Genomic DNA, 24,798 nt, shown 5'->3' with positions numbered 1-24,798 from the left:
CAACTCCTGATTCTTGTATAAATCCCTCAAAATGCCATTCAGACTGCAGTTTTTGAAGAGCAGTTATGCTGAAATTGTCTTTTTCTTTTTGTAAGCTACGGGAACTGTCCACTTCTTTAGCTTATTTTGAAGTGTGTTTCACGTGAAAGGTTTGAATTTCTTCTGATCCCAGTTGCTCTAGCTTTCTCAGTAAAAGAGAAACTTGCTCTCTAAGACAGATCTGATTCTCCAATGTGTTGCTTCATTTTTCTGCTTGTATCAGCTCACTGAGAACAGTGGAGGAATTACAATATAAAGCTGGAAATGTCTATAGCAGATTGGGTCCAAAATATTTGCAAAAGTAGAGTTAACTAAAACATGTAGCGTGGAGAAACTTACTAATTCATTTCAATTATAGTAATTTTAGGAGTTATTTTTAGGTTTATTTACAGAAAAAAAAAGCACACAGCTCTCTAATATGTTTATTCAGGCTAGTAATGTCCTTTAATAATCTGTAACAGCTTGAACAGTTTGCAGGGAAATTAGGAAGCACTTCGGTGATCATGAAGCAGAGTTGTTAAAACCTCCTATGATCTGAACAAATAGACTACTGATATATTGTTGGGGATACTGGGCAATAACGATTCTAGACATAAAGATATCCTTTTATGTTTTCTCTATTTCATATTTAGATATGCTATGCTAAGAACATCCTATGCTTTTAAAATCATATATAGATATAAAAAGTACAGTTTTACATCTGCTGCTTGCCTTCTCTCAAATGAGAGCCCTGAAAGAACATTCAAGAGCTCAGTTTGGCCACTTGAGAATATGCTGTGTTCCTAGATTGAGTGCCTTAATTTACACACCTCACCTTTTTTTGGTCAGTTTATTTGTATGATGGAAATGTGAGCATTTGCTTTGTCATGGTGAATTTATTCCACTTTTCTGCTTGATTTTTAGTGAATAAAGGTGACAGAGTTTAATGAGTTAATAAAATGTGTCCTTAATTAGGAAAATTACCTTCATATTTTTCTCATATTGTGGAAAAAATTTATAATGACTCTGGCTGCAGTTCAAAAACTTGAAGGAAGAACCTTTCTCATATTTGTAATTATATCAAGTCCAGTAATTTGCACGCAAAGTAAAAAAAAAAAAAAATAAAGTATCTCTTTTAATGATGAATTGTTACATGAATATAGCTCAAACAAAGTAGAATTCTAAGAAGACTGCTTATGGAAAACACATACAAGATGCGCTTTTTATCATTTGTCAATGCTTTGACAAAGAATTCCCAAAGAACTGAGAATGATGTAGGATGTTTGAGATAACTTTTTATACACCCTCACAATTGTTCACTAACATGGAAATTAATTTTACATGTGCCAGACATATAAATGTTTTGCATCTGCACTATTAGCAGAGTTCTTTTCTTAATCTTGTGTGTTGAATTACAGAACTTCCTTCATTTTGCAGACAGGAGCTCTCCATTGAAATTTGACTGTATGCTCATAATTGTATTGTCAATTTGTGTAGTTAACCAGAATTTACACTAGGCAGGAATAGAGAAATGACTGAATAAACGAAACATCTCCCTAGACTTTATAGAAAATGCTGAATATGGATTTGGTGTAGAGGAAGACAAATTGATCCATTTTGTTTTAACCCTTTTTCTTTTCAAATGCAGTCTTTTTGAAAACCTGGAGGTTTCTTTTTAAAAACAGAAATGGAAGGACACTGCTGGGCTTATTATGACTCTCAGTTTTTAGCTTTCAGGAAGGACCACCCCTCATCTTTCTAGTTATTATTTACATTGAGCTGTGTGATGAGGTGGAAATTAAAAATAGAATTAAAATGCTTCTAAAGTAGAGTCATTCACAGAGATTGTGAAGTCTAGCATATTAAATTACAATAATAAAGCTAATTATCAGCTGCTTGCTGAGATATTGGATGTTTTTAATTAAAACTAGTTTGTAGGATTCTAGCAATTTCCTTCAAGTATTTCCATTGGTTGTGCAATACATAGTACCTTTTATCCACATTTAGCAGCTTTCCTGTTGTGTGTTCAGTTGTAAGTAGCACATTTGTATGTGAAGTTTAAAGTCTATTAAGAAAAAAATAATATTAAGTCTTTTCTTTAAAAGTAAACTAAATGTTAAATACTTTTACAGGGCCGTCTTTATTCATATCCTCTCTGGGTTGTTGGTTTAAAGTCATTGATTTCAGTGGATACAAGGGAATGGCTCTGCTAGAGAGAGACCCTCTGCTGTGATTAGAAAGGCAGCTGTGTTATCATTCTGCAGGGAGATGCAACTCCCAATTTAAAACCAAAAAGAGTGATGACACGTAGGTGATGAGACTTATCACTCCTAACCTGTTGATAATGTGCAGATTCTCTTGTCAGGTGTGTTAAAGGCTATTGGTATTCACCTGTACTGTGTTTTTCAGATTGCAGCCTGGTTTTGCTTTCTCAATTTATTTATTAAGCTTCTCTTTGTATGTCGTGGGTGGTTGAATCTAGGACCATTTCTAGGAGCTTTGCTTCAATTTAGGTCATAAAGTGGGTTGGCATTTTATGTCTTTGGTTGTTGGTTTGGATTTTTAGTTCACTAAAGCTGCAGCCTATGTGATGAGGAGCCAATGAGACATGTCAAAGACCACAAAGACAGGACGTGCTCACACAGGAGTGCTCCGTTAGGGCCAGCTGCTCCAGTGACCTGGGCCAGTGGTCCCTTTTCCTGCCGCGGGGCTGCTCGCACAAACGAGGGTTGCGAAATCGGCCCTTTCCCCACAGTGGCTGTGGAAGCAAGGCTGGGGTTTGCCTCTTTGCTTCTTTATTTTATCTCAGTTAACCCAGAGCTGCCACCGCTGAGGAACACGTGTTCCCCTCTCTTTTTATGTTTGCAAAAGCACCTGCAGAATGCCAGGTCTCTTGCAGGAGGTTTCTTCTCCTCCCCTCCAGACTTCATGAACACTCTTATTTTCTGCTCTGAGTCTTCGTGGAAAAGCATACCTGCCCCTGCGGGGTGCACTCAAGACAGCAGCATTCCTTCAGGGACATTTCTGTCTGCTCAGCAAGGTTACACCTACAAATAGCCAGGAAACAGGCTGCTCAATGTGCTGCACATTCGTGTACTTCTTGCAGCACCAGAAGTAGAGCTATCTGTAGATGTAAGGCCAGCTCTGGGTTTAGGTGTGTTGCTGTAAGACCAAAGGGGCTCCTCAAATGTCAAAATTTGCGATTTCATTTCCACAGCCTAAGTGAGATCCCATTGTGTTGAGTGTGAAGCACGTGTTTGCCCAGAGAAGTCAGTAACTACGTAGCTAGGGAACAAAGAAGAAAACAAAATAGCTAGTCTTTGGCATTGGATTAGGTCATTCCATTGAACTACAGTAATGGCCCAATCCTGCGATATTTTAATATCCTAAGAGAATTTCTAGAAGGGCTGACGTGCTTACATGTTTGTTTGAATTGATAAAATACTGTATAAATGCTAAGCATTCATTTTCTTGGTAAGGAGGTTTACTTTTGAATTTGCATTGTAAAACAGGAGATGAAATAATAAACCAAGACTTGCGAATCATTAATTTGCTGTATTCTAAAACATTAGAAAAACTTGACCTTGTAATGACTTCTTCCTATTTACTCTCGGAATCCCAAAAGGTCCCAAATCCACTTGTGGTTGTAACTGACACCAGACATAAATGGAGCAGTACCTCAGTGATTCATGGGACTTATTTTGACATATTAAGATGTTGCACAATTTGCATAGTAGACAGAGTTGCAAGGAGGGAAATCAGTCACCTATAAATTTTCTTTAGGCTCGGGATGGTAACCTGGATAAACTCTGACTAATTTAACTCCAAACTTTTTGTGTGAGCATGGTCAGTTGGGTGCTTTCCTATTGAAAACAAAATCAACACAACCTTTCAGAGGTTTTGTGTGTTGATTATTAATTAGCTTAAGACTGCAACCGACAGGGGGATTGGACTAGATGATCTTTTGAGGTCCCTTTCAATCCCTAACATTCTGTGATTCTGTGATTTCATTCTTTTTCCTAAGTGTTATGGTAGCTTCACCTGGGAATCTGGTATTTGGAGTCTGACGATCAAAATATACAGCTTAGAGGTGTGTATCCAAGAAGACTTGAAGAAATAGTTTTATCTATTTTGAGGGGAACATTGTAGCCCTTTCAATAAGGGGCCACACTTTGGAGCTACTTGGGTTCCTGAACAGAAGAAACATCTATTATCACCTAGTTGCTGATTCTTTTCCTGCTATAAATGAGAGCTACTCATAGTCAGTGTTTGAGAACAAGATTGTTTTGGTCAGCTGTCAAACACAGCTTTTTATTTCCAACTTCAAACTCCTAAATTAGTTTAGAAAGTAAATAGATGCAACTGCATTGAAGATAGTGAAGTCATAAACACTTCTTATGGTTGGTGATTAATTTAATTCTGCAGGTGCAACTTACAATCAAAAAATGCAAACCAATTCTTTTTCTTGCCAAAATGGAGAGTTATTTAGAGTCTTGTGTCATAAAGATTTCTGAAAAAGTGTTCTTTTAGACAAATCTTTGTAAATCTTTTAATTTACAAATCGATATCAAGTGTATACTTTGCTGGAAATCCTGGTATCCGCACACATGGCTCTCTTGCTTTCTGGGAAGTCAGTGACAACGTTTCTGCTGATTCTAGAGCAGAGGAAGAAAAGGAGGAAAAACACGGCAGAATTTCCTGTTCATAGATTTACCGTACCAAAGGCAAAGAGGTGAATTCTACACTTAGCACTTAAAATTTAGCCCAAGACATGTTATGTTCATGTCCAGCATGAAAAACCTTTTAACAGTCACAGAGCCAAAACAATCACGTTGCTGTCATTGCAGAATTGAGGAAGGGGTTGTCCTGTCATGTATTCTTTGCTGACACAGAGCCTACACTGAAGATGCCTGGGATTTCATTAGTATTTACCAGATACAACAGGATATTTTCTCCTTCAGCCCTTCCTTCTCCTGTCACTTCCAGTCCTGCTGAAGCCCTAGTGATGGGGAGAAGGCAGGTGCAGCCAGAATGAAGTGCTCTTCATGAGTCCAGCTGCCTTCTGGTGGATATTTTCTTAGGATGTTTTCTTTGCTTGGTTGAGGTTGACTGTACCTTGTGGAAAAATGTGTAGTAATCAACTAATTAATAGCAGCCATGTGACCCTCAAAGGCAGTAGTAGATGCGTGGGCATTTCTGTTTTTCTTCCTTTGTGTTCAGTCATGCTTGCAGGAGAAATAAGGGACTATACCGAGCACTTGTACCGTACCACCTGCCATAAATACACTGTGTTTCCAGTAAATGAACAGGCTACCATTATAGGGTATTCCCTCCTGCAAGAGAAGCTGCATTTCCCACTGACTACTTCATTAAAAATGGACCTATTGAAAGGTTTTCAGTCCCATAGGAGCTGATGCAAATTCTTGAGCGAGGTGGCTTTCTGTATTTGCATGGCTGTAATCATTTCTGAGAATTATATATAGACGTTAAACAAATTGTTTCATCTGGAATTAAAGTTTAAAAGAAAAACAAAGCAAGACACAGCATTATTGGATATTAAGCAGTGCTATAGTATGAGTGCAACAGGCAGAATGCTCTGTTTTTGCAAACTGCATGAACTGAAATCTGTTCCCCAACCCATCTGTCTGCAGTCCTGCAGTCTGTGCGCTCTTCTTTTTGCAAGTCCAGCATGGAGTTGGTGAGGGAAGCCAGCTTTTGCAATGGGGGCAGCAGTATATTGGATCTCAAATGTATAGATGACATTCAGAAGCAAGTGAGGAAACCATAGAACATTAAATTAATAAATATGACCACAGCTATTATGCTTTCCCACTGCAGCCTGTTGGGTAGCAGGCTGAAGATATTTTTGGATGGAAAAAAAAGATCAGTTATGGAAGCTGGGCTAAAAAGGTTGGGATAAGGTTTAAACCCTTTCTACAGGAACGTAAGCCACTTAAGCCTCTTCTGCTTCCAACCTTCAAGAAAATGCATCTCGTTTAATTATAGGTAACAGGGTTGATGGGGCAGGTATCCCAATTACAAAGAACAGCAAAAGGCCAGCTCCTCTGCTTAGTGGGACATGAAGCCAGCCACACCACGTAAAGAGGTGGCAATGGCTGAACAAAGATCTTGTAGGCTTTTTGTCCCCTCCCCACCTGAGGCTACCTCAGATGCCCACGCCATACTTCCAAGTGGGGACGAGGTTGTGCTGGGACCACCTGCTCCAGCAGCACATCTATTATCCAAAGGGCCACCAGCTGTCCACAGCCAGCGCTCAAGCCCTGGGACCTGTGGTGTCCCCTTCCGACTGAAAGCCTGAATTTTGTTTCTACCCCACTAACCCTCCGCACGCTCCTCCCTGGTGCTTGTGGTCGCTGGCTCCTCAGAAGATGGTGTGTCGCAAGCAGAGGGCAGGAGCTTCCCGGTATCGCTGGCCGCGCTGCGGAGCCAGCCATCTGTCAGCAAAACAGGAAGGCACGGGTTCCCTTTCCCTCCTGGGCTCATTTCGCTATTTTGGGGAGCTGTGCTTCTCCCCCGTGCAGCAGCGGGCTGGTGCGGTCTGAAGGAAGGACGCCTGGGCGAGCAAGGGGCCAAAGCCTGAAGCTGCTGCTCTGCCCATCTGCCGCGGCTGGAGGTGTATTCATTATTAATGGAGGTAGTGGCAGTTGCTGCTCAGATATGCAGCCCTGCCTGGGTAAATGAGACATTCTTCAGCAAATTGCTTCGTTTTTTGATTGCTGATTGTACGCGTGTCACCAAGCTGACTCAAGGTTCATCGATGCATGCTCAGTAAATTAGAAAGAACATAACTATGGATCAACCAAGAGAATGAATTCTGTGCCTACAATGACCCAGGGCCATTTAATTTTCTGCTTAATTTTGTTGCAGTCAGTTTGCATTTTGGGTTATTATGCAGTAGGAAATTAACAATAAATAACAAATTTGGTCCTCCTGTGCTTGTAATGATATTTTTATAAATCTTTGTAATGCTGTTTTTAAAAGGATCAAGGTCTGTGCCAGTCTGATACTTCAGCAAGTATGCAGGGAGGAAATAAAGAGAAAAATACATTATTCTTCCCAGATAATCTTATAGTTAAATAGCAAAGGGTTTGGGGTTTTTTCTCTTTTCCCTTCTTTCTCTTTCTGTGTGTGGAGGCTTTTTTTTTCTTTTTCTGTGTGTGTGTATGTGTATGTTATTTTGCATTAACTTAAGGCTCTTCCTCTCTTCTCAGATAACTTGAGGAAAATGGAAACAGATGAGGCTCAAGATATGTCCCAGGTTTCAGGTGAGGTCTTAACAAATACTTCTACAAAGAAAATCCTAAATTCCTGCTCATCTTTCTAGCACAGTACAATATTTTTCTTGTTGTTAATAAAATTGCTTTGGGTCTTTTTTAAAACCAGAGTGGGAATTGAGATATAATTAATGATATCGCTTGACATCAAGCCCAACAGTGCATGGATTTTTTTAAAAGGAACTGAGTAAATAAAGAAGTCAAGGGAATACTGAAGCATAGATGTAATTTTGCATTAAACCTGTGGTAGTGTATCCCTGAAGCGTGGTCAGGTGTGCATTTACACTCTTTCTTTGGGAGCAAAGTTCTGATTGTTACAAAATAGAGAACAAAGAAAGTTCACCAGGTGGGAGGGGGCAAATACTAATTAAACGCAAACAAACTGTATTTACCACATAGGGTTATTTGACTTTTTCCAGAGTGCTCAGTTTTACTTATAAACATTTAAAACCAAAAAAAGACTGATTGATGTGAGGTTTTACACTTGCAACTGTTTTTGCTGAAGATTACAATATTTTGAAAAAAAAAATTTAGACAGCAGAGAAATCAGGTTTCTAAATTTTGCCTTGTAGTGGCATGGATAGGGTTTGCAGCCTTACCCTGCATTGATATTCCTATGGGTTTTTTTGTATTCTTAACTTTCTTGTAAATTGGTTCCTTAAAAAATTGTCTTAGCAAGATAATATGTAGCCATACTGTTGTGCCTCTGCAGTTGAAAAAGGACAAGTTAGTCTCTTTCCTAGTTTCCCTAGTATGTTGGCAGCTGCAACGGCTCATGGCTTTCAGTTTTCACTCTTAGTGTTCAGCCAGGAGCCAGGCAGCCCCGTCACGGAGGTTGCTCCTCACCTGCGTGTGTGGCTCTTTCTTAAGAGGCAGCTCTTGGACACTGCTGGCTCAGGACCTGGAGACCAGCTACAGGAGGTCATGAAGGTCTGTGTACAGTGTGGGTGGCTAGGTCACTGGTATGAACACAATACATACATATTTTTTTCCTTTCTCCTTCCTTTCTAAAAATGTTTTCTCAAAAATTGGAACCTGACACTTTTAGTGTCATCTGAAAATTGAAAATCAAAGACATTTTCTGTCTGAAAGAAGAGCAATATAATAAACCTTCAAGCTAACAGAAGATTTTCAAATACATTTAGTATAGGAGAATCTTTCCTAGAGAGCCCTGTAAAGGCATGTTGCTCTCCCCTCCTCAGGTAACTATTTTAAAGTTGTAACTAGATATACTTACACATAAGTGCTTTGTCACATGCTGAAACAGTTTGCAGATGAAATAAACCATCCTATACATGCTGTCGTCAGAGCACATATGGCCCTAGCAGAAGCAGCAGTGGGGTTTTAATCCCTTATTCGGACAAAGCCCCAGCACCTCTGCCTGCTGCAGAAACTCCCTCCTGCTTGCCTGACCTCCTGGGGCAGGAGCACCAGCCTCCTCTTCCTCGGCAGCAACACCGGCTTCCCTGCATCCCCACACCTCATTTTTGTGGTATTCCATACAACGGCATTAATTTGAGCTCCAGATCTGCTACCTCTTACTAGAGTGATGCATTTTTTACTATTTTTTAACTTTTGACATGGGGAGGAAATGCCTCAAGTCAAGGAGGGAGTGGATTAGAAGGTCACACACTTTGCCTTCTTTACGGTCTGTCTCTCCTCTTAAGAGAGAAGATTTGCAAGAAATTTTGTCATTTTAAATGTTTGTGTATATGTAAAAATATACATAGTATATGTATCTCTATGTTTATAATTTGTAGCTCTGAAAGTTTTCTAGGTTTTGAGCTACTGTAGTACTTTCCTGTGCCTTCTACCTTTTCTAGCAAATCATGCTGGTGAGAATAGTACTCTTCCGTAGTGATAGAGGGTTCTTTTACACTGATACATATATCTATATATATATGTGTGTGTGTTTATATGTTTAACAGGAATTTTACCTCTGACAAGAGGTAGACAGTTCCTGTTACTGAGCATCTGGTACTTTCTGTGAGCAGAGGCTGTGAGTTGTATCGGGTTGTTAGCTGGATCTGTGAACTGTCCAGAGAAACAACTTGCTAATTTACTTTCATTTATGATCTGAGTTGTGTGTGAACTCAGCCTTCTGGAAACAGAAGTTTGTCAGATTAGGTTCAACAGATATAGGCTCTTTGTAGACCTCAAAAGCAGAGGATCTGAAGATACAGGGATGTTACCTACTTCTTTCTAATAGGCGGACAAATCCAGAAAGGAGTTTTTCCCCTGGCATTATGAGGGAGCTCTACTGTATAACGGGAACCAGTTATAGGATTGCACAGTTTCAGGAGTGTGAGATTGTCTTGTCAGTTGGAAAACAGATTTATTTCTCCTGCTCTGTGAGTAATGGTCATCAGGTGTAGCTTATTCTCTGACCCTATGGAATTAGGTGATTTGGTTCACTAGAATGCTTGGTTTTGTTTTGGTTTATTTTTTAATACTAGAAAATAAAATTACTTTGGAGATGTTCTTTGGGATTATTATTTTTTAACCCAGAAATAAAATAGTTCTCTAGAAACAGTCTTCTCAGCTCAAAAGCAGTGTTTTACAGCCATGTGCTTTATGCAGCCGTAGCTGACCCAGGTGTGGCAGGAGCAAGCTAGGCCAAGAGAGTATAAAGCTAGTGTGAGCAAGTCAATCCCTGTTTGTGCACAGGCATTCCTGCTTCTGGGAATCCAGGCACGGCTGGCTCCTAGAGGAACTGAAATACTGTGTGACTAAAGCAGAATTCACGCTTTTTATTTTTCTCCTGAAAGTGGTATTTCATGAAGCAAGCAGTTGCAGTTCTGAAATGAGGAGAGAGCTGACATACATTTAACCAAACGGTATCCGGCACTCATACAAGAGAGTCAGAAAACACAGATAATATCTCACTTAACAAGCAGTATTTTTCCTGCCTTTTCTTTTTTAAATCGGTTCTATGGCCTAACAGTTGAGGAAGGTGAAAAAAACAGTACAAATGTTTCCACATCTAACATAAAAAGATCTCCCTAGCACCAACCAGGCTGTGCCACACTCTGCAAATGCAGGAAGAAGAGATTTGCATTTGATGTTCTTGCTAGGTCCTGGGAAGGTAGAAATGAATGTATCCTGGGGTGGTATTTCCCACCTGAGAGCCTGGCTCCCGTCCCAGAGCGACTCTTTCCATCACTGGAGGTTTGAGGTTCTGCAAGTGAAAAGGGGATGTGAATTGGGTTTGACTGTCATCCAGAATGATGAATCAGTGGAAGAGCCAGAAACAGAACTTCAACTCTACAGCTGCCTTGTCTTTTTGATTTGGTAGGTCAGGTGGCTCTTTATACAAATTTAAAAATCAATCAAACAAAACCGAACCAAAATAAAATAATAATTAAAGAAAAACAAACAAACAAACAAAACAACATAACAACCAATCAACTGAAAAACCCCCAACACAAAACCATCCTTCTGCCCCAAGATTAGGTTGCATTGTTTCTGCTTCACTTCTTATTTTTGAGAAAAATATAAAATGAGAATGGAATAAATCTATGTTACTTTGCTCTGTTACATGACATTTTAATAATTTACCCCAGTACTTTCCAACAGGTAATTTTTTAGCTCCATCCCTTCCACCAGTTATTGTTCTGGGCATGCCTGATAGAAATTACTTTTTCCTTCTTTCCTCCACCCCATTTCCATTTCTAAATTCATTGGCGAAAGGATGTTAGTGAGATTGCATATCTGTAAGATTACCATGCAGTAGCGAACTTATCATAGTGTAACTATTCAAATGTAGTTAAGGCATGAAATACAAATATGCTCCAGAATCCAAGACACAGGGCTCAACAAATGTATCTATTTTAAATCCACTGTTTTTACCCTGCCTTTTTGCATGGAGGGATATCTTGGTCATGTGTAACAGGAAGAAATCAACTGGTATTAAATGAGTCATTAAAGGCAAGTTTACAAAGTTTTCTTAACTGCAGGCTCCTGCAAAGAGGGAAACATACCAGATCTCTTTTCTGTCCCACCAAGTCCATGAGGCTAGTCTGATCCATACCACCTGGGCAAACAGCTATTCATTTAACAAGCAGAGGATTGAGAGCTGTTTAGTGAACCAAAAATTTCACCATAAACTGTGAAAGTTCTGATCTACTAGCAAGGTTCTATTCCGAAAGACTGCTTTGACTTACCTTCAAAGCATCCTACTTAGCCTGCTTATTGTAGGATGTCTAATTATACGCTAAGAAAGTTTTGATTTTACTTGCTATCTGTCATAAGTCTGATATTATGCATTTATATTGGTGTGTAGCTAAAAGAGCCTTCAGGTTTTTAGGTTAAGTGTTCTTCTGCATCTAGGCAAAGTCAAAGCATCAGTTTCCATTGTAACTGGGAGTACGACTTGAACCTTGGAAAATTCAGATGGCTTTTGATTACTATTACTTTTTAATGGATTTCCTTAACCTACATGTAGTATTAAGAGAGCTGATTCTGACCAGACTGCCTCTTGCCCTATGATTATACTTCTGATTTTTTGGTTTTGTTTTATTGGAGGGGCAGGGAAGCGTTGAAAAAGCTGAAATATTTCAGCTGTCTCTCCTCACCCATGCACTGTAAAAGATACCACAGCATGGCAGGATGAGGACTTGCATTGGAAAGTTGCTGGCAGCTATTTAGATCCTTACATCCCATAAAAATAACATAGAAAGCTACAGAAATAACTAAATAAGGAGCTAAATAGTGAATGGCAAAAACTGTTTTACTGAACTTACTTCCTGCTTTTACTTTCCTCTGCTGTAAAATTCATAGCCCTTCTTTTCCATTTATGCAATCCACCTTCACTCTTGCACTTGCATCCAGTGGGTTCCCATTTAAGAATACTCCTCAGAAGCTGGAGATGAGGGTTACCATATGAAATAATCTAGTTAGTCCCTTTGCCAACGCAGGACTGTTCCTTCATTACCCTCCTTTGCTATTCCTCTGGCTGGAGTTTTAGATGGTTCCCCTGATGCTGCTCGCACCATTCTAGCTCAGAGAGTATTCCACGCTCTGATAGACGCATCATTATGAAACGCAGGCACCCACTCCTGTTGTTCATTTAAACCTAAATTTGTGCAAGCAACCCAAAGCAGCTAATGTGGAAGATGAGTTAGACCTATCTGTCATTTGCCCCCATGCCACGATCAGTACTGGCTGGAAAACACAATGCTTTGCTCCAGCCAGGATGTTGGGAGGAAACTGTTTTCCTCTTTCAGGTCAAATCCATAACTGGCATAACCAGAGTGTTCTCACTTAAGCTAAATATGTTTGGTTTGGTTTTTTTTCCTTTTCTGAGAAGTGATTTAGAATTAATGAATGTTTGTGTGTTAATGAGGGAATTCTTATTAGAAAAAACACTAATTTGCTAGGCCTTTGTGCCATGAAATTACTGCCCTTGCTATGTGCTGATTGCCATGGGATGTCTAATAGATGGCATCAGTGTAAATTGGTAACATCTCCATTTTGGAGACAAAGGTCTTATGTGAACATTACTGAGTTCAAATCCTGCTCTGAGCTTATTCCATTCTTTGTTATTAATGCAAAGACCAGCCTTTTAGTAATAGTAGATGAAACTAATCACTTAGGTAATTCTTTTGGTAGTTGTTTCCAAGGTATGCTTTTGCTACAGATGTGTGAAGTCATTTTAAAAGGTGCTCTGCAAGACAGGGACAGCACTGTGGGCAGGACTTGTATGCTGTGAGGGGGAGCTAAGCCAAAAAACCTCACCATTTCTGGAAGTGCAACACTTAGCAAGAGAGTTATTTTCATTATTTTATTGCATTTGGCACTAAAACAGTTCCATAGTACTTATAACACACCGAGCACCAGACTGTTTTCTTCTACAAAACCTTGTGCACACAAGATACTGGGGTTTGGGGATTTGTTTCCTCTTTACAAATGAGACCATAAAACCTTTTGAAGTAATTTTGTGAGGATCTCTGCTAATTGTATATATTTTAGGAAGTCCCAATTAGCTACAGGCACTTAATTACTTGTAGGCACAAGGACCAGCCAAAGGTTGATCTGTGGGTATTACTGAAGCTTCCTGAAGATGTAGTTTGAAGTTTTCATGGGAAATAAAATCTTATTTTGGGTTCTGTTAGAGCTCCACAATACTTGTGGGTTAGACTTCACTATGTCATTGAAGCAAATCCAGATCTGCTGTCAAGAAGAGATTTTACAAAAGATGACCATTTGATAACCTCTGTAATCTGTTTTTGTAATCTATGTTGGCTAAACTTGATCTTCTGAGTATAGCAGCTGAAAAATATCCATGTATGTTACAAATATCCAAAAGGTTAAGGCTGATAACTGTGCACCCAGATTTCAGTAAATTTGGAAGAGACATTGGCCCTTGCATTCTTCTCACAAATATAATTCCCCTGTATTCCAAAGACGTGCTTTCTGCACTGAGCACGTTTTGCTCCTAAGAATGTCATGCTTTTAGCAGTGCTTAGGTTTTTTAAGTTTTATTTGGTTTGTGGTTCCTCTTATGGTATTATTTGAAAATGAGGCTACTCTGATGACTCACTGATGCTACTTTCTTCACTACTAGGAAAAGAAAGTTCTCCAATTAGTGATGTCCCTGACGATGCAGATGAACCTATGCCTGTACCAGAGGACCTTTCAACTAGTACTGGAGGACAACAGAGTGCTAAGAATGAGAGAGTCTTGGGTAAGATGACCAGTACACTCTGATAAGAAATATTAGTACATAATATGATATGCCAATAATGCTAAAGTACTATATAGCAAGCTGGTAAACAAGCAGGTCCTGTGCCTTTTCGTCTTGTTCAGCACAGGATTACTCAGTGCTTACTGGGTTTTGTGCAACCTTCTCCTTGGGAAAGGCATTTTGAAGGACAGCAAACCTTTAAATCCATGGAGAAATTATAAAGATCCTATTATTTATCTTTTTTTCGAAAGCATAACCAATTGCACAAAATTCTCACCAGGAAAGATGATTTTTCATTCTGCTTAGATAATCAAATTAAATATGTGGTTCCAGGTCAAAATTATCTGAACTCATATTTGATAAAAATTCAGTAAGCTCTCAAGTATTTTTATTATTATTATTGTTACTAATTTGAATGTTATCTTGGATGTTGTCTTCTGTTCAGATTTCTCCAAAAATGCTGTATTAGAACATGCATAGTATTAATATGTTTCAGATTCCAATATCTAATCTTCATTTACCCTTTTTTTTTTTAACTGGGAGAACTTTAGAAAACACCTGAATTTTGTTCTTTTAGGGAAAAGTTCACAATTGGTAAAATCTCTTGGATTAATTTAAATTGTTGTCCAGCAATGATCGTGCAAAATGCTAATTCTTCTTAAGGATCCCAGACTCCACACCAAGGACTGACAATGCGGCTGACTACTGCATGCATCAGGTCACATGCATCCCACTAAAAAATACTAGATCATATTACCTGAGCATGATGCTTATTTACTAGTAGGGTATAAAAAACAAAACAAACAAACAAACAAAAACAAACAAACAAAAAACCAAACAACCAAACCCACACCACCATACAAAACAAACCACACACAAACAGAAAATGCCACAATGACTCCCAGAATGTTGTGATCAATTCGCTGTATGATAAAAATATTTCAGGAGAGGTGTGACTACTTAAATATGTTTATTTATCCACAAACAAAAGTATTGCTCACATTCTTATTGCAAGAACAAGGGTCAGGGTGGAAGACTATTTACAGAAAGATTGAAAGTATCTTAAAATATTTATTGTCTAAGGAAGTCCAATAGAGGATGGTGGGTGGAAAGGAAGGCACAGAAGGAAAATTAACAAAGTCAAGGTAACACAGCAGGATGGTGTCAGCAATAGGAATAGGCCCCACTCCCAACTCCAGCACTAGCTAGTTGGCAATGCTGCATCTCATGCATCTTCACTTTATTTACCACTTGATTACCTCTTACCAAAAATGTGAGCATAAAGTTCAGTTCCTACATGCATATTGACATACCTTATGCACAAATTAATTTTTTAAAATGCTTTTTAATAGTCTGATCCCCTACATTTGTTTCTCTGTCCAAAGCTCTTTGGATAAAGTCTTGCCTTTACTGCTGCTTTGTCAGCTCAGTGAAACAAGTTAAGCCCTCTTTCTCCCACAGTAACTAAACCTTCCAAAATATTTAAGCCTCGATTTAAAAAATAATAATGTTTTTTAAAAATTTCCTTGTTCAAATTCAAACAAACAGGATTTTTGATTGCATTGAATTTAGTGCACCTTGCAAATATCATACAGAACCAGCAAAAATGGAATTTATATTTGCTGATGATGTAATGATTCTGCCAACAGTTCAATTATATATCAATATTAACACATATTAGAAGTTACTGTAATAAAAGAAGGAGAAAATGTTATCTTTGTCCTAAATATGTTAAACTTCATCTGTTGTTCTCATTAGTTTCACTTTGTGCACTCAGTAATAAATTAGATTTTCCATGTTCTGACTTTAACATTTTTTTCTACAGCGCCTTTTCTATCCCTAGCTCTTTCGTTCTGAAGGGTCATGTCTTGTAGTGAGGCATTTATCATAGTTAACAGAAACAAAGACAATTCACGGTACTTGTTTTATGGATGATCTTAGTTGTAGGTATCAACTCCAGAGCTTCCAATGTTTGTCTTTTCTGTAAAGCTGCACACTCTCTCACCTCTCCTACTGCTCCTTTTCCTAGCCCTAAAATAACTTCTTTAAAACGGTATACTGAAAAAAAATAACTCTTCTTTTTTACAAAGAGGCTCTGAACACATGCACCAAACATATCAGAAGCCATATGATTGCTATGCACATTCTGGATCATCATCAAAAGAAAATCTGTTAGGAATAAACTAGTTACTTGGGAGCGGTATTTGGCCTATATGATCCCATAGATGTATTAGAGATGAAGGGCACCCTCTTTTGATGGAGGAGCTGGCACAGCAGTGTAGACAGGCTTGATGTTCAATGCAATACTGTCACACCTAAGCCCTAAGATCTGTTTCTCATCTCTCTTTATCACCAAACTTAAGTGAAAAAGGATGATGTTAGAGAGTAGCTTGAAGAATGATGGACAAGTGGGAGACTATTGTAAAGGTCCACTGATACTATACATATCTCATAGCTGGGAGATAGACTGTTGCCTGTGATAACAGACAGGTAATAAACATGAACCGATACAGCCAAGCAACATTTTTTCTCTATATGACTTTCCTAATGTCCCATCTGCTTCCTTCTTCCAAAGGGGATCCCCTATGCACTTTGCTGTATTTCAACATATGATTTACAGTGCGTTCCACTTAATCTGCAATGCCCTGAGAGATCAGTTGTCCATATAGCATGCACTGAGGAAGGGTAATTCAAGTCAGACCTTTATGGAAGAGGACCACTAGGTTCTGGAGGACTTTTTTGTACATGTAGTATTATAGAGGTAACAATGGAAATTGCGGGTTTGTTCAAAGAAAAATGTAAGTATTTATGTCATCTTACTAAAATTAGGCGAGAAATCTGCTGTTAATTTAATCAGCCTGTGAGACAGAAATGTTCAAATGACCACCTGCTTACTCAGATTTGAAGTAAAACCTCATGAAACCTTTAACCCTGGAGTCAAAAGTTTAATTACATTTTTCATCAATTTAGCATTTTAAAGGTCAAAGATTAGGGGAAATAAGCTATTTTTAGAAAAGAAAGATAGGCTCTAGCTCCTCTGCATGTTTTCAAATATCTCCTTTCTTACTTCTTCCAACCCTAGACTGAGACTTGAACATGGTGCTATAGACCTGATAGAGTGAATCATTTGAATCATCTCTCCTGCTCTGAGAGTGAAGGTGTAGCAGACTTCAGAAGTTAAAGTACTCAGTTCACTTGCCAGATTTTATTTGGTGCCTTCAGCTTTTGAGTGACTCACTTAAAATTACTAGAGAGGGTGGAAATTTCAGAAGGGAGGTTTATGAAATGTATATTTTGACTTGTGTCCACAGGCAGAGGTATCCAAGACATTAGTTGTTTCTGACTGATGGAAAAATGATAAGCAGGTGTGAAAAGCTCATTTGTGGAAGTAAAGTCATCCACAGTTTCTAATAATAACACCAAGCAGCACAGCAAGACAGAAACATATTAAAATACATGTTCTGGTCACTGCTATGTCTCTTCATTTCCTTGATGAGCTTGCGGTGTTTTAAATGTCGTAATTCCCAGAATGCCATTATGTATTGAGCAGCTTCCCCCTCTGAACTTCATTTCTGCTTCTTTGTCCACTATATTTTCTTCCTTGTCCTTTCCTCCACCCCAAATTTCCTTCTCAGGCTGATCTAGCACCTATAACTTTTTTTATTATTTATTTTTTTACTCGTCTCATCTACCTGCTCTATGTTTAGTTTTCCTAGAAAACACAGGGAATGTTTTCAGACAGGTAGAGAGCTAGGTTCTTACAACTCTTTAAGGCACCAGACTCTGTTTTGCCATCTCTCTTAAACAGCCTTTGGAAATTTTGATTTAAGTTATTTAGAAATACACGTGCCACTGAAATTATATTCTACTAAGAATTAGTGTTTTGCATCCTGTTTTGGACAGGCAGCCCTATTTCCCATGCTAACCCATAACATAGGAGTTGACTTGAAATATCTTCTGCTGATTCTTACTGTCACCGTTCAAGGTTCAGGTTAAATGTTGCTTGCACCTTTTGTGAGTAATCAGTATTGAACATCCTGTATGTGGTAGACGATTGCAATTTAGGTCTGTTTCTGCCCTGGGACTGTATTCTAATTCAAGCCATGTGTCGGAAGCTAATGATTCAGTGAGCTGTAGATTGGACCCTACTTCATGCAGAAAAAGCCATTTGCTCCAGTGGTAGCATTTGCTTAGAAAGACGAGCAGTACCTTCCTTTATCTGTAACTGCCCTTACTGTAGCTGGCCATCAACAGGTTAAAAACAAAAAAACCCCAAAAAGCCAAAAAAGCCAACGCCATCTCACAGTGTTACTGGCCTCAGAAAAAGTTTGTGGGTTCACCATTTCTGCATGGGTAGCTGTCTGATGCTGAAGATGACCATTTAGACTTCCAACACAGAAGTCAAGGGTTTCTCACTGAAAGAAAGTTATCACCACCATAGTCACAGATCAGCTGTAATATGTAATGCATACAGATATTGTTATTTCTTAGAAGAAGAGGTGGTGAGAACTCACCTCACAAAATTTGGTTGAAACTGTTGAACAACTGACAGAAGATGCCCAAAATAACAGATCAAGGTGATCCTAGACATCAATAGAAGACAGGTGAGGTTTATATGAAGTTAGAAACTCTCTATTTGTCTAAAATAAAGGACACTCGTATGGCAAGGGCCGTTAATGGGAAAGGGCTTTTTGACATTTTTCTCCTGCACTGGGAAATGTTACGTGAGTGAAGTTACCTTTCTCCCACAACCCTGTTCCTGAAGCAGAAGCCTTGGTGCCTGCATCACTGGGAACCTGACATTGCCTTTGCAGCCTGGTGTCTTCCCTCTGAGCCGTGAGCATTCAGAGGTGGTAACCAGCGACTAGATAGTCACTGGTGCAATGCAAATGTCCTCGCTGTGAGATGTTTCGGCTCTTTGTCTCCTTAAAAGGAACTCAACGATTTGAGAACACGGACACAGGCCTTGCTGAGGGGCCACCAGGCCAACCACAACAGCTTGCCATTACATCAGTCTGCTGCAACTCACATGTAGCTGGGTGGAGGCAGAGTTAGAAGTGTGGAAAGGCTTCAGGCAAAGGGGAGAAGGGAGAAAAGCTAAAAAAGGGAAGTGCCCCACCCCAGATTGCAAAATCAATCCTGTTGCTTGAGACAGGTCCAGCTGCCCTGGTGCTTTTGTAGGGTAGGGAAAGGGGCTGGGGAAAAGTCTGCCAGAGCTTAACACCTCTGTGCACTCCTTCTGTAGGAGTTCAGTAGCCACGGAGGCAGTGTGTTGTGTATGAGTAACAAAGTGAACACGTGGCATGTGTGCACATGTGAATAGGTAGTCGTTCAGAGAGCTAAAGTAACCTTGGGGGGCAGGCTGTGTAATGTGTTTTACTTGCTCAGGCTTCAGATAGACATCTCTGTTGCTCACAGTCATGAAAGTGTCTAGAAGATGACGAGCCTTTGTAAATAATTGCTGATAATTGCTGTGTCACCCGATGTAGCCCTGCTGGCTCTGAGAGAAGAGAGAAAATTTGTTTCAAGATGATTTGGGGAGCTTTAAGAATTGTATTTAACCCTCCACAATGAAACAGGGCTTGAAAGTCCAACTGAAGAGGCTTCTGAAGGAATTGAAAAACTTGTAACTAAAATATTTTAGGAACTTTTAAAAATAGGGAAGTTGGGAATCTCCCCTCTTGTTTGGTTCAAAGCCTGTATTTCTAGACCCAAAGAACCACTCCCCAGTATGGATGGATATTGTGTGCTCTGAAACCCTGCCAGTATGACAAACCTGTTTTTAAGGGGAATGCAGGAGATATTTTTGTCAGGATTATTTTCATTTTGTGTGCAAGACTCTTCTTGGAATCTGTATAGAGGAGGATGGGGGTGCTGTAGTGGGAGAAGGAATGTGACAAATTTTGTTAATGCCCTTATACACACCGTATGAGGTATCTGTTATATACCAGCCTTCAATACTATGTTTTGCATGTGCATAGTGTTAAACATTGTACTAGAGTGAGGTGCAGAAGACCCAGGTACATGGGACCGTTGTGAAGTTGAGGAATTAGGCACACTGCAAGTGACAAGCTTTACCCACTGTACTGACTTAGGACTTAGAAAAATGTGCACGAATTTTCACAAGGCCAGTGGAAAACATCCTTCTTACTGAAGGAAAATTCCTTTATCAAACTTAAAAATGCTTGGTACAAGCAATGGAGGGTGAATATTTTTGAAACAAACGGGCAAGTAGTTTTTCGAAGGGAGGATGAACCAGCCAGGAAAGGGGAGCTGCCGCAGCACCAGTGAAGGCTGCGCTATGTTAGCGCATCTAACTCAGCCGTGAAAAGCCAGGGCAGAGCTACCGTCTAAGCAGGCATGTAAAAATTTGACCCTCCGATAGAACTGGAGCGTGATAAAATCAGATCCTCGAGAACAGAACTGATCCTGAAAGAGAGCTGCATTTTTCCAATGATTTCTGTTTAGTTTTGTGGGGAGTTTTTCCACTCCTGGGCTGTTTGGCAGAAGTATGGTTTCTGTTGCCACTGTGTGGCAACACAACAGTGCAGTGGGTAGTGAAGCTATGCTTTTTTCCCCCTTATTTCTCCAAAGCTGTATAGCCTGTGGACCTGTGGCCAATTTCATGAACATCTGCTTGGTACGGCTTTGTTTTCAGAGGGGAATATCAGTGCTAAAGCCCGGGAAAGCCTGGGAGCTGTGCAAGTTCTGTTTCTTCAGCACTGAGAAAGCAGTCAATGTTGTCTGATCTGGAGAGGCACAGTGTGTTTAGCTGTGTGGCTTTTAGGTACAGATACTGAGCCTGCTGATCTAATCTGCAGTTAGAGGAAGTTGTCTTTATCTGAGCAGAGGAGATGTGCCTCAGAGATAAGCCCCTTTCTAGCTGGGGAGTTAAAATTATCTAGCAGGATCTCAGCCGTGGCTGCAGCACAACTCAGAAACAGAGGGCTCTGGCTAGAAGGAGAGCATATTTTAAGCTGGGGAGAACCTCTGTAACTGCAGCTTGCTAAACCTCAGGTTATTTTAAGGGAATGGCTCTGCATCGGAAGGTTGGATGGACCTCCCAACACCAGCCATCTCTCTATTCTGTATTATTTATTGCTTGCTCTTTCTTGTAGGTTTGCTTTTTCCCTTGGGCAATTTCTCGTTCAACCCAAGTGCTCTTCAGGAGTGCACCCTGAGTGAAAATCTTGGCCACTGGACTGAGGCACGGCATAGGGACCATCTGCCTCTACAGAGGCACCATTTCAGAACAAGCTGCAGTTTTGATTTTGTTCAGCCCCTCACATTTCTGCAATTTCAACTCCCGCTATGGTGGCTCCCTAGGAGGGGAGAGTTTCTGGATGCAGAAGACCTGCAGCGATGCTCTTCCCTCAGGTGCGAGCTCCCCAGGCTCTGTCCCACGGCAAAATTTGCAAACACAGTGCCACTGTGGCTGCATCCCCACACTGGAGATTTGCAGGGAAGTGTTTGCAACATGGCTGTGCCACCACAGGTTTCCCCACTGTAGGACAAGTTCTTTATCGTAAAGAGTGGGGGATGGAGGGAGCTCCTTTTTGGAGCTGTGGTCCCAAAGCCAGGACCAAACACCACTCATTGCAGCAGGACAGAGATTTGTCCCCAAACCTTTCTCATTGAGCCCACTATGTCAGGTTTCATGAAGCCTCAAAAGACAGTTTCTCTGGAAAATCTTTGCTGCATGTACAGTAGGTAGGTATGCTAGAGTGGCCAGTGCAGGCTGAGTCTCAGCATGTTATTTATGGTGAAGAAGTGTGACCATAACAAGCTGCTAACTTGTCATGGTGGAGCAGCCAGCACCTCAGGATTTTGGCCTCCAGAGACAGCTTGTTGGAAAGTCTGTCCTGCCTCATCTAGTTGCCTCCCTGAACTGGGAGCCAGCAGAGCAGCAGCCCAAGAGCAGGTTAGACCTGCAGCCTGCAATGTGAGACACCTTCTGCTGCTCTCTCCCTCCCCAGTAAGTGAATTCCTTGTTGTAAAGGTGCATGTGCAGGGAACGTAATTCCTAGTAAAGTAACCCATTTGGTATGTGCTTCTCTTTTGTTGTTTCTTTGCACATTTTTAAGTTCATAATATTGCCTAGTTCTTGTATCCACTGCAGTTTAAGGACATGTTTCCCAGAGGCCTTTAGGTGTCTAAGTTATAGGCATAAGAAGAGATCCCAAGAAGGCATCTAATGTATCATTCAGCCATTAGCCACAGTAACACCACAGGCACTAAATGGAATTTTTGGAAGTAACTCCTGCTCCTTTGGTGTAAATAAGATATCAATCCTAACATGCCAAAATCCATACCTAAAAATGAGATTAAGAATCCAATTGAAGTTTTGCATTGAACTAATAAATTCATAGAGAACACAGAATTACTTCAATTTCCAACCAAAACAGGGCTTATTCAAAATAATAGTCAAGGTACGTGTTTTGCTTTTTGATTTTCACCTTCCGTTTTGCTCACTTCTCCCCCAAAGACAGTCCAAAATTATCTCATTTGAGAAGTTTAATAAATGTAGCAAAAGTGGAGAAATGTGACAGAATTAACTGACTTCCACTCTTCCAAGCCACATATCAGAGTTTAAAGAGAGGGAAAAAAAAAAAGAGAAGAGACCTAAGAGTAAGGAGAACTTTCACATAAGCCAGTGTTTTTTTACCCTGGAAATGTTACTTTTGAGGAAGTGGGTCTTACCAGGGTTTTCAGTAACTTCTAGTTTATTTTATGGAACGACATAAGAACTGGCCTGCTCCCTGACCCTTCCTTCATATAACAGAAAGAATCTGCACATGATTTTGCTCTCCTTGATGATTAAGTAATGTAACAGAAATGTTTAATGCACTGGTAAGGTGGGTTTTAACTAAAGCTGGCGATGCTTTCAGCTTGTGTTGCAATTAATAGAAGAGGAAATATTCATTCTCCCTATTTCATCACTTAAAAGCGTCCTGTATTTGTAAGAAGCTGTGATCAGTCAACATCCACAGTATGGATTTGAACTTCCCAAATCTTTGGTGGTTTTCATGTTTTGGTTTTTTTGTCTAAGCTAAGAGCTTTGTGTTCTGATTTTTAATGATGGCTCAGGGTTTTTTTGGAGGGAGATCAGTCCCTTGTCATTCACAGTGCTGTGCACCTCAGCATATTATATGAATTGAGTTACTTAGCCTGTTTTTTTTCTGCTGTGAATATATGTTGCAATGCTCGGAAGTGGTGGCAGTGGTTGGTGTTGAAGCAGGATGGTTACGTTAGCTTTGAAATGGCGACTGCCAGCTGGGGAACACTGCCATTTCTGCACCCCTCACAATGCATCGGGATTTCGAACACATCTTTCCAGCCTTTCCATATGAGAATTTATTTTCAGAGGAAAACAACACAGGCACATATAGAATTCACTGTGAAAAATAGATATGCCTTATTGTGGGGTGGACTGAGACCAGCTGGTCAGTTTTTGTGCCCAGATTTGCAAAGGAAAGGAAACATCTACATCAAATTGATCCATCCCTACGCCGACTCCCAGCTGGCTGTATTCACAATTCAGGCTGTGAATGTCTCTGTCTCTCCCAAGCAGAGCAACCCACCTGGTTTCCCCAGGCTGAAGCCATGAACAAAGATGTGAAAACATCCCTTCAGCATTGACATGGCACCTCCCTTTCCAAGTAGAGGTTCATGCTTTTTCCTCCCCAAATCCAAATTATTTTGTGATTGGCACCTCCCATGGTTTGCTGGGCATTGCAGAGGAGGTGGGTGTTAGGGAAGTGTAGAGAAGCCCTAATGGCAAGTGTGGCAGCTGGGACTTCGTCTGCTGCAGGTGTGGAGCTGCAACAACTTATCTAGAAGTCAAATGGGAACTTGGCTTTTCTGGGGAGGGGTAGAGCTTCCTGCCCATTTGTCCACATAATGGCAAGGAGAAATAAAAATGAGAAATGATAATTGTTCTAGCAAAACACTTCAGTGGCTTTGGAGTCCAACACATGTAAAAAACGAGGAAGGAATAATGGTAATGAGGCATTACCACTGTTGTAGCAACACATTTGTTTAATCTTACCACCATATTGCTAGTAAATCCTAGTAAAATTGGTATCCTACCATGGACTTATTGTGATGCTAAGTTATATTTTTTTGCTTCTTGCAAAACAGAGTACAGAAGTCTGATATTGTTTCTTCTGTAATTACACATTAATGAGTCTGTACATTCCTACATGGTGTAACCATTGCTAATAAGCTCTTTTCTGTGTACCATGAAAAACACTCATTTATACAATTCATGATTTAGCTCTTGTTTTTAGGGAAACAATGCAAAAATATTTCTCATGTCTAAAACTTTTTGTAAGTCATTTCTTCTCTTTAATACTCCCCTTGAAGTTTGAAATGGCAATGTATTTTCCAGCCAACAGGAGCCATTTATTCCATTTGCTCTCTTTTACATGTGTAAATACACATGCATGCGTGTACATACAAAGATATGTCTGTCAGCGGATATACAATTATATGCCTGCAAAGTTAAATTCCTCTGTGTGCATATCTGTGTAAAAAACTAAAAAATAGAACATGTATGTACAAGAAGATTTATCTTGAAAGCTGAACTTTTCATTCTTCTTAAGCGGGAAAGAAAAGACCTATCAAACTTATTCTCTGCTAAACACATCATAAAAATATTTCTTTTCAAACCTAAAAGAGGAAAAGGTTAGTTCCTGCTAATTTGTCTGTATCCTTATAAGAAACCTAAGTGGAAATTCCATTTGGGAAGTGGGGAGCAGCTGAGGAAGACCCAGTGGTACCCGTTGTGGCTTTTGCAGT

General features: G+C 39.9%; 1 protein-coding gene across 8 annotated transcripts in view; it reads left to right on the top strand.

Annotated features, from left to right (window-relative positions):
- IKZF1 (IKAROS family zinc finger 1) overlaps positions 1–24,798 on the top strand; it is a 69,451-nt gene that overhangs the window by 6,717 nt on the left and 37,936 nt on the right. For 7 of the 8 annotated variants that reach the window (XM_080340659.1, XM_080340662.1, XM_080340661.1 and 4 more), the window contains exons 2-3: positions 7,251–7,304; positions 13,879–13,998. In XM_080340659.1, coding sequence (XP_080196785.1) covers positions 7,265–7,304; positions 13,879–13,998 — 160 coding nt within the window. In that variant the 5' untranslated portion in view covers positions 7,251–7,264. Of the gene's footprint in view, positions 1–6,647; positions 6,713–7,250; positions 7,305–13,878; positions 13,999–24,798 lie in introns of those variants that run through there. The other variant, XM_080340656.1, reaches the window with a different exon arrangement.

The sequence above is a fragment of the Nesoenas mayeri genome (assembly GCF_963082525.1).
Source record: "Nesoenas mayeri genome assembly, chromosome: 2".
Classification (NCBI taxonomy): Eukaryota; Metazoa; Chordata; class Aves; order Columbiformes; family Columbidae; genus Nesoenas; species Nesoenas mayeri.
Note: the sequence above shows the minus strand (reverse complement) of the source record. Positions and strands in the feature narration are given on the sequence as shown.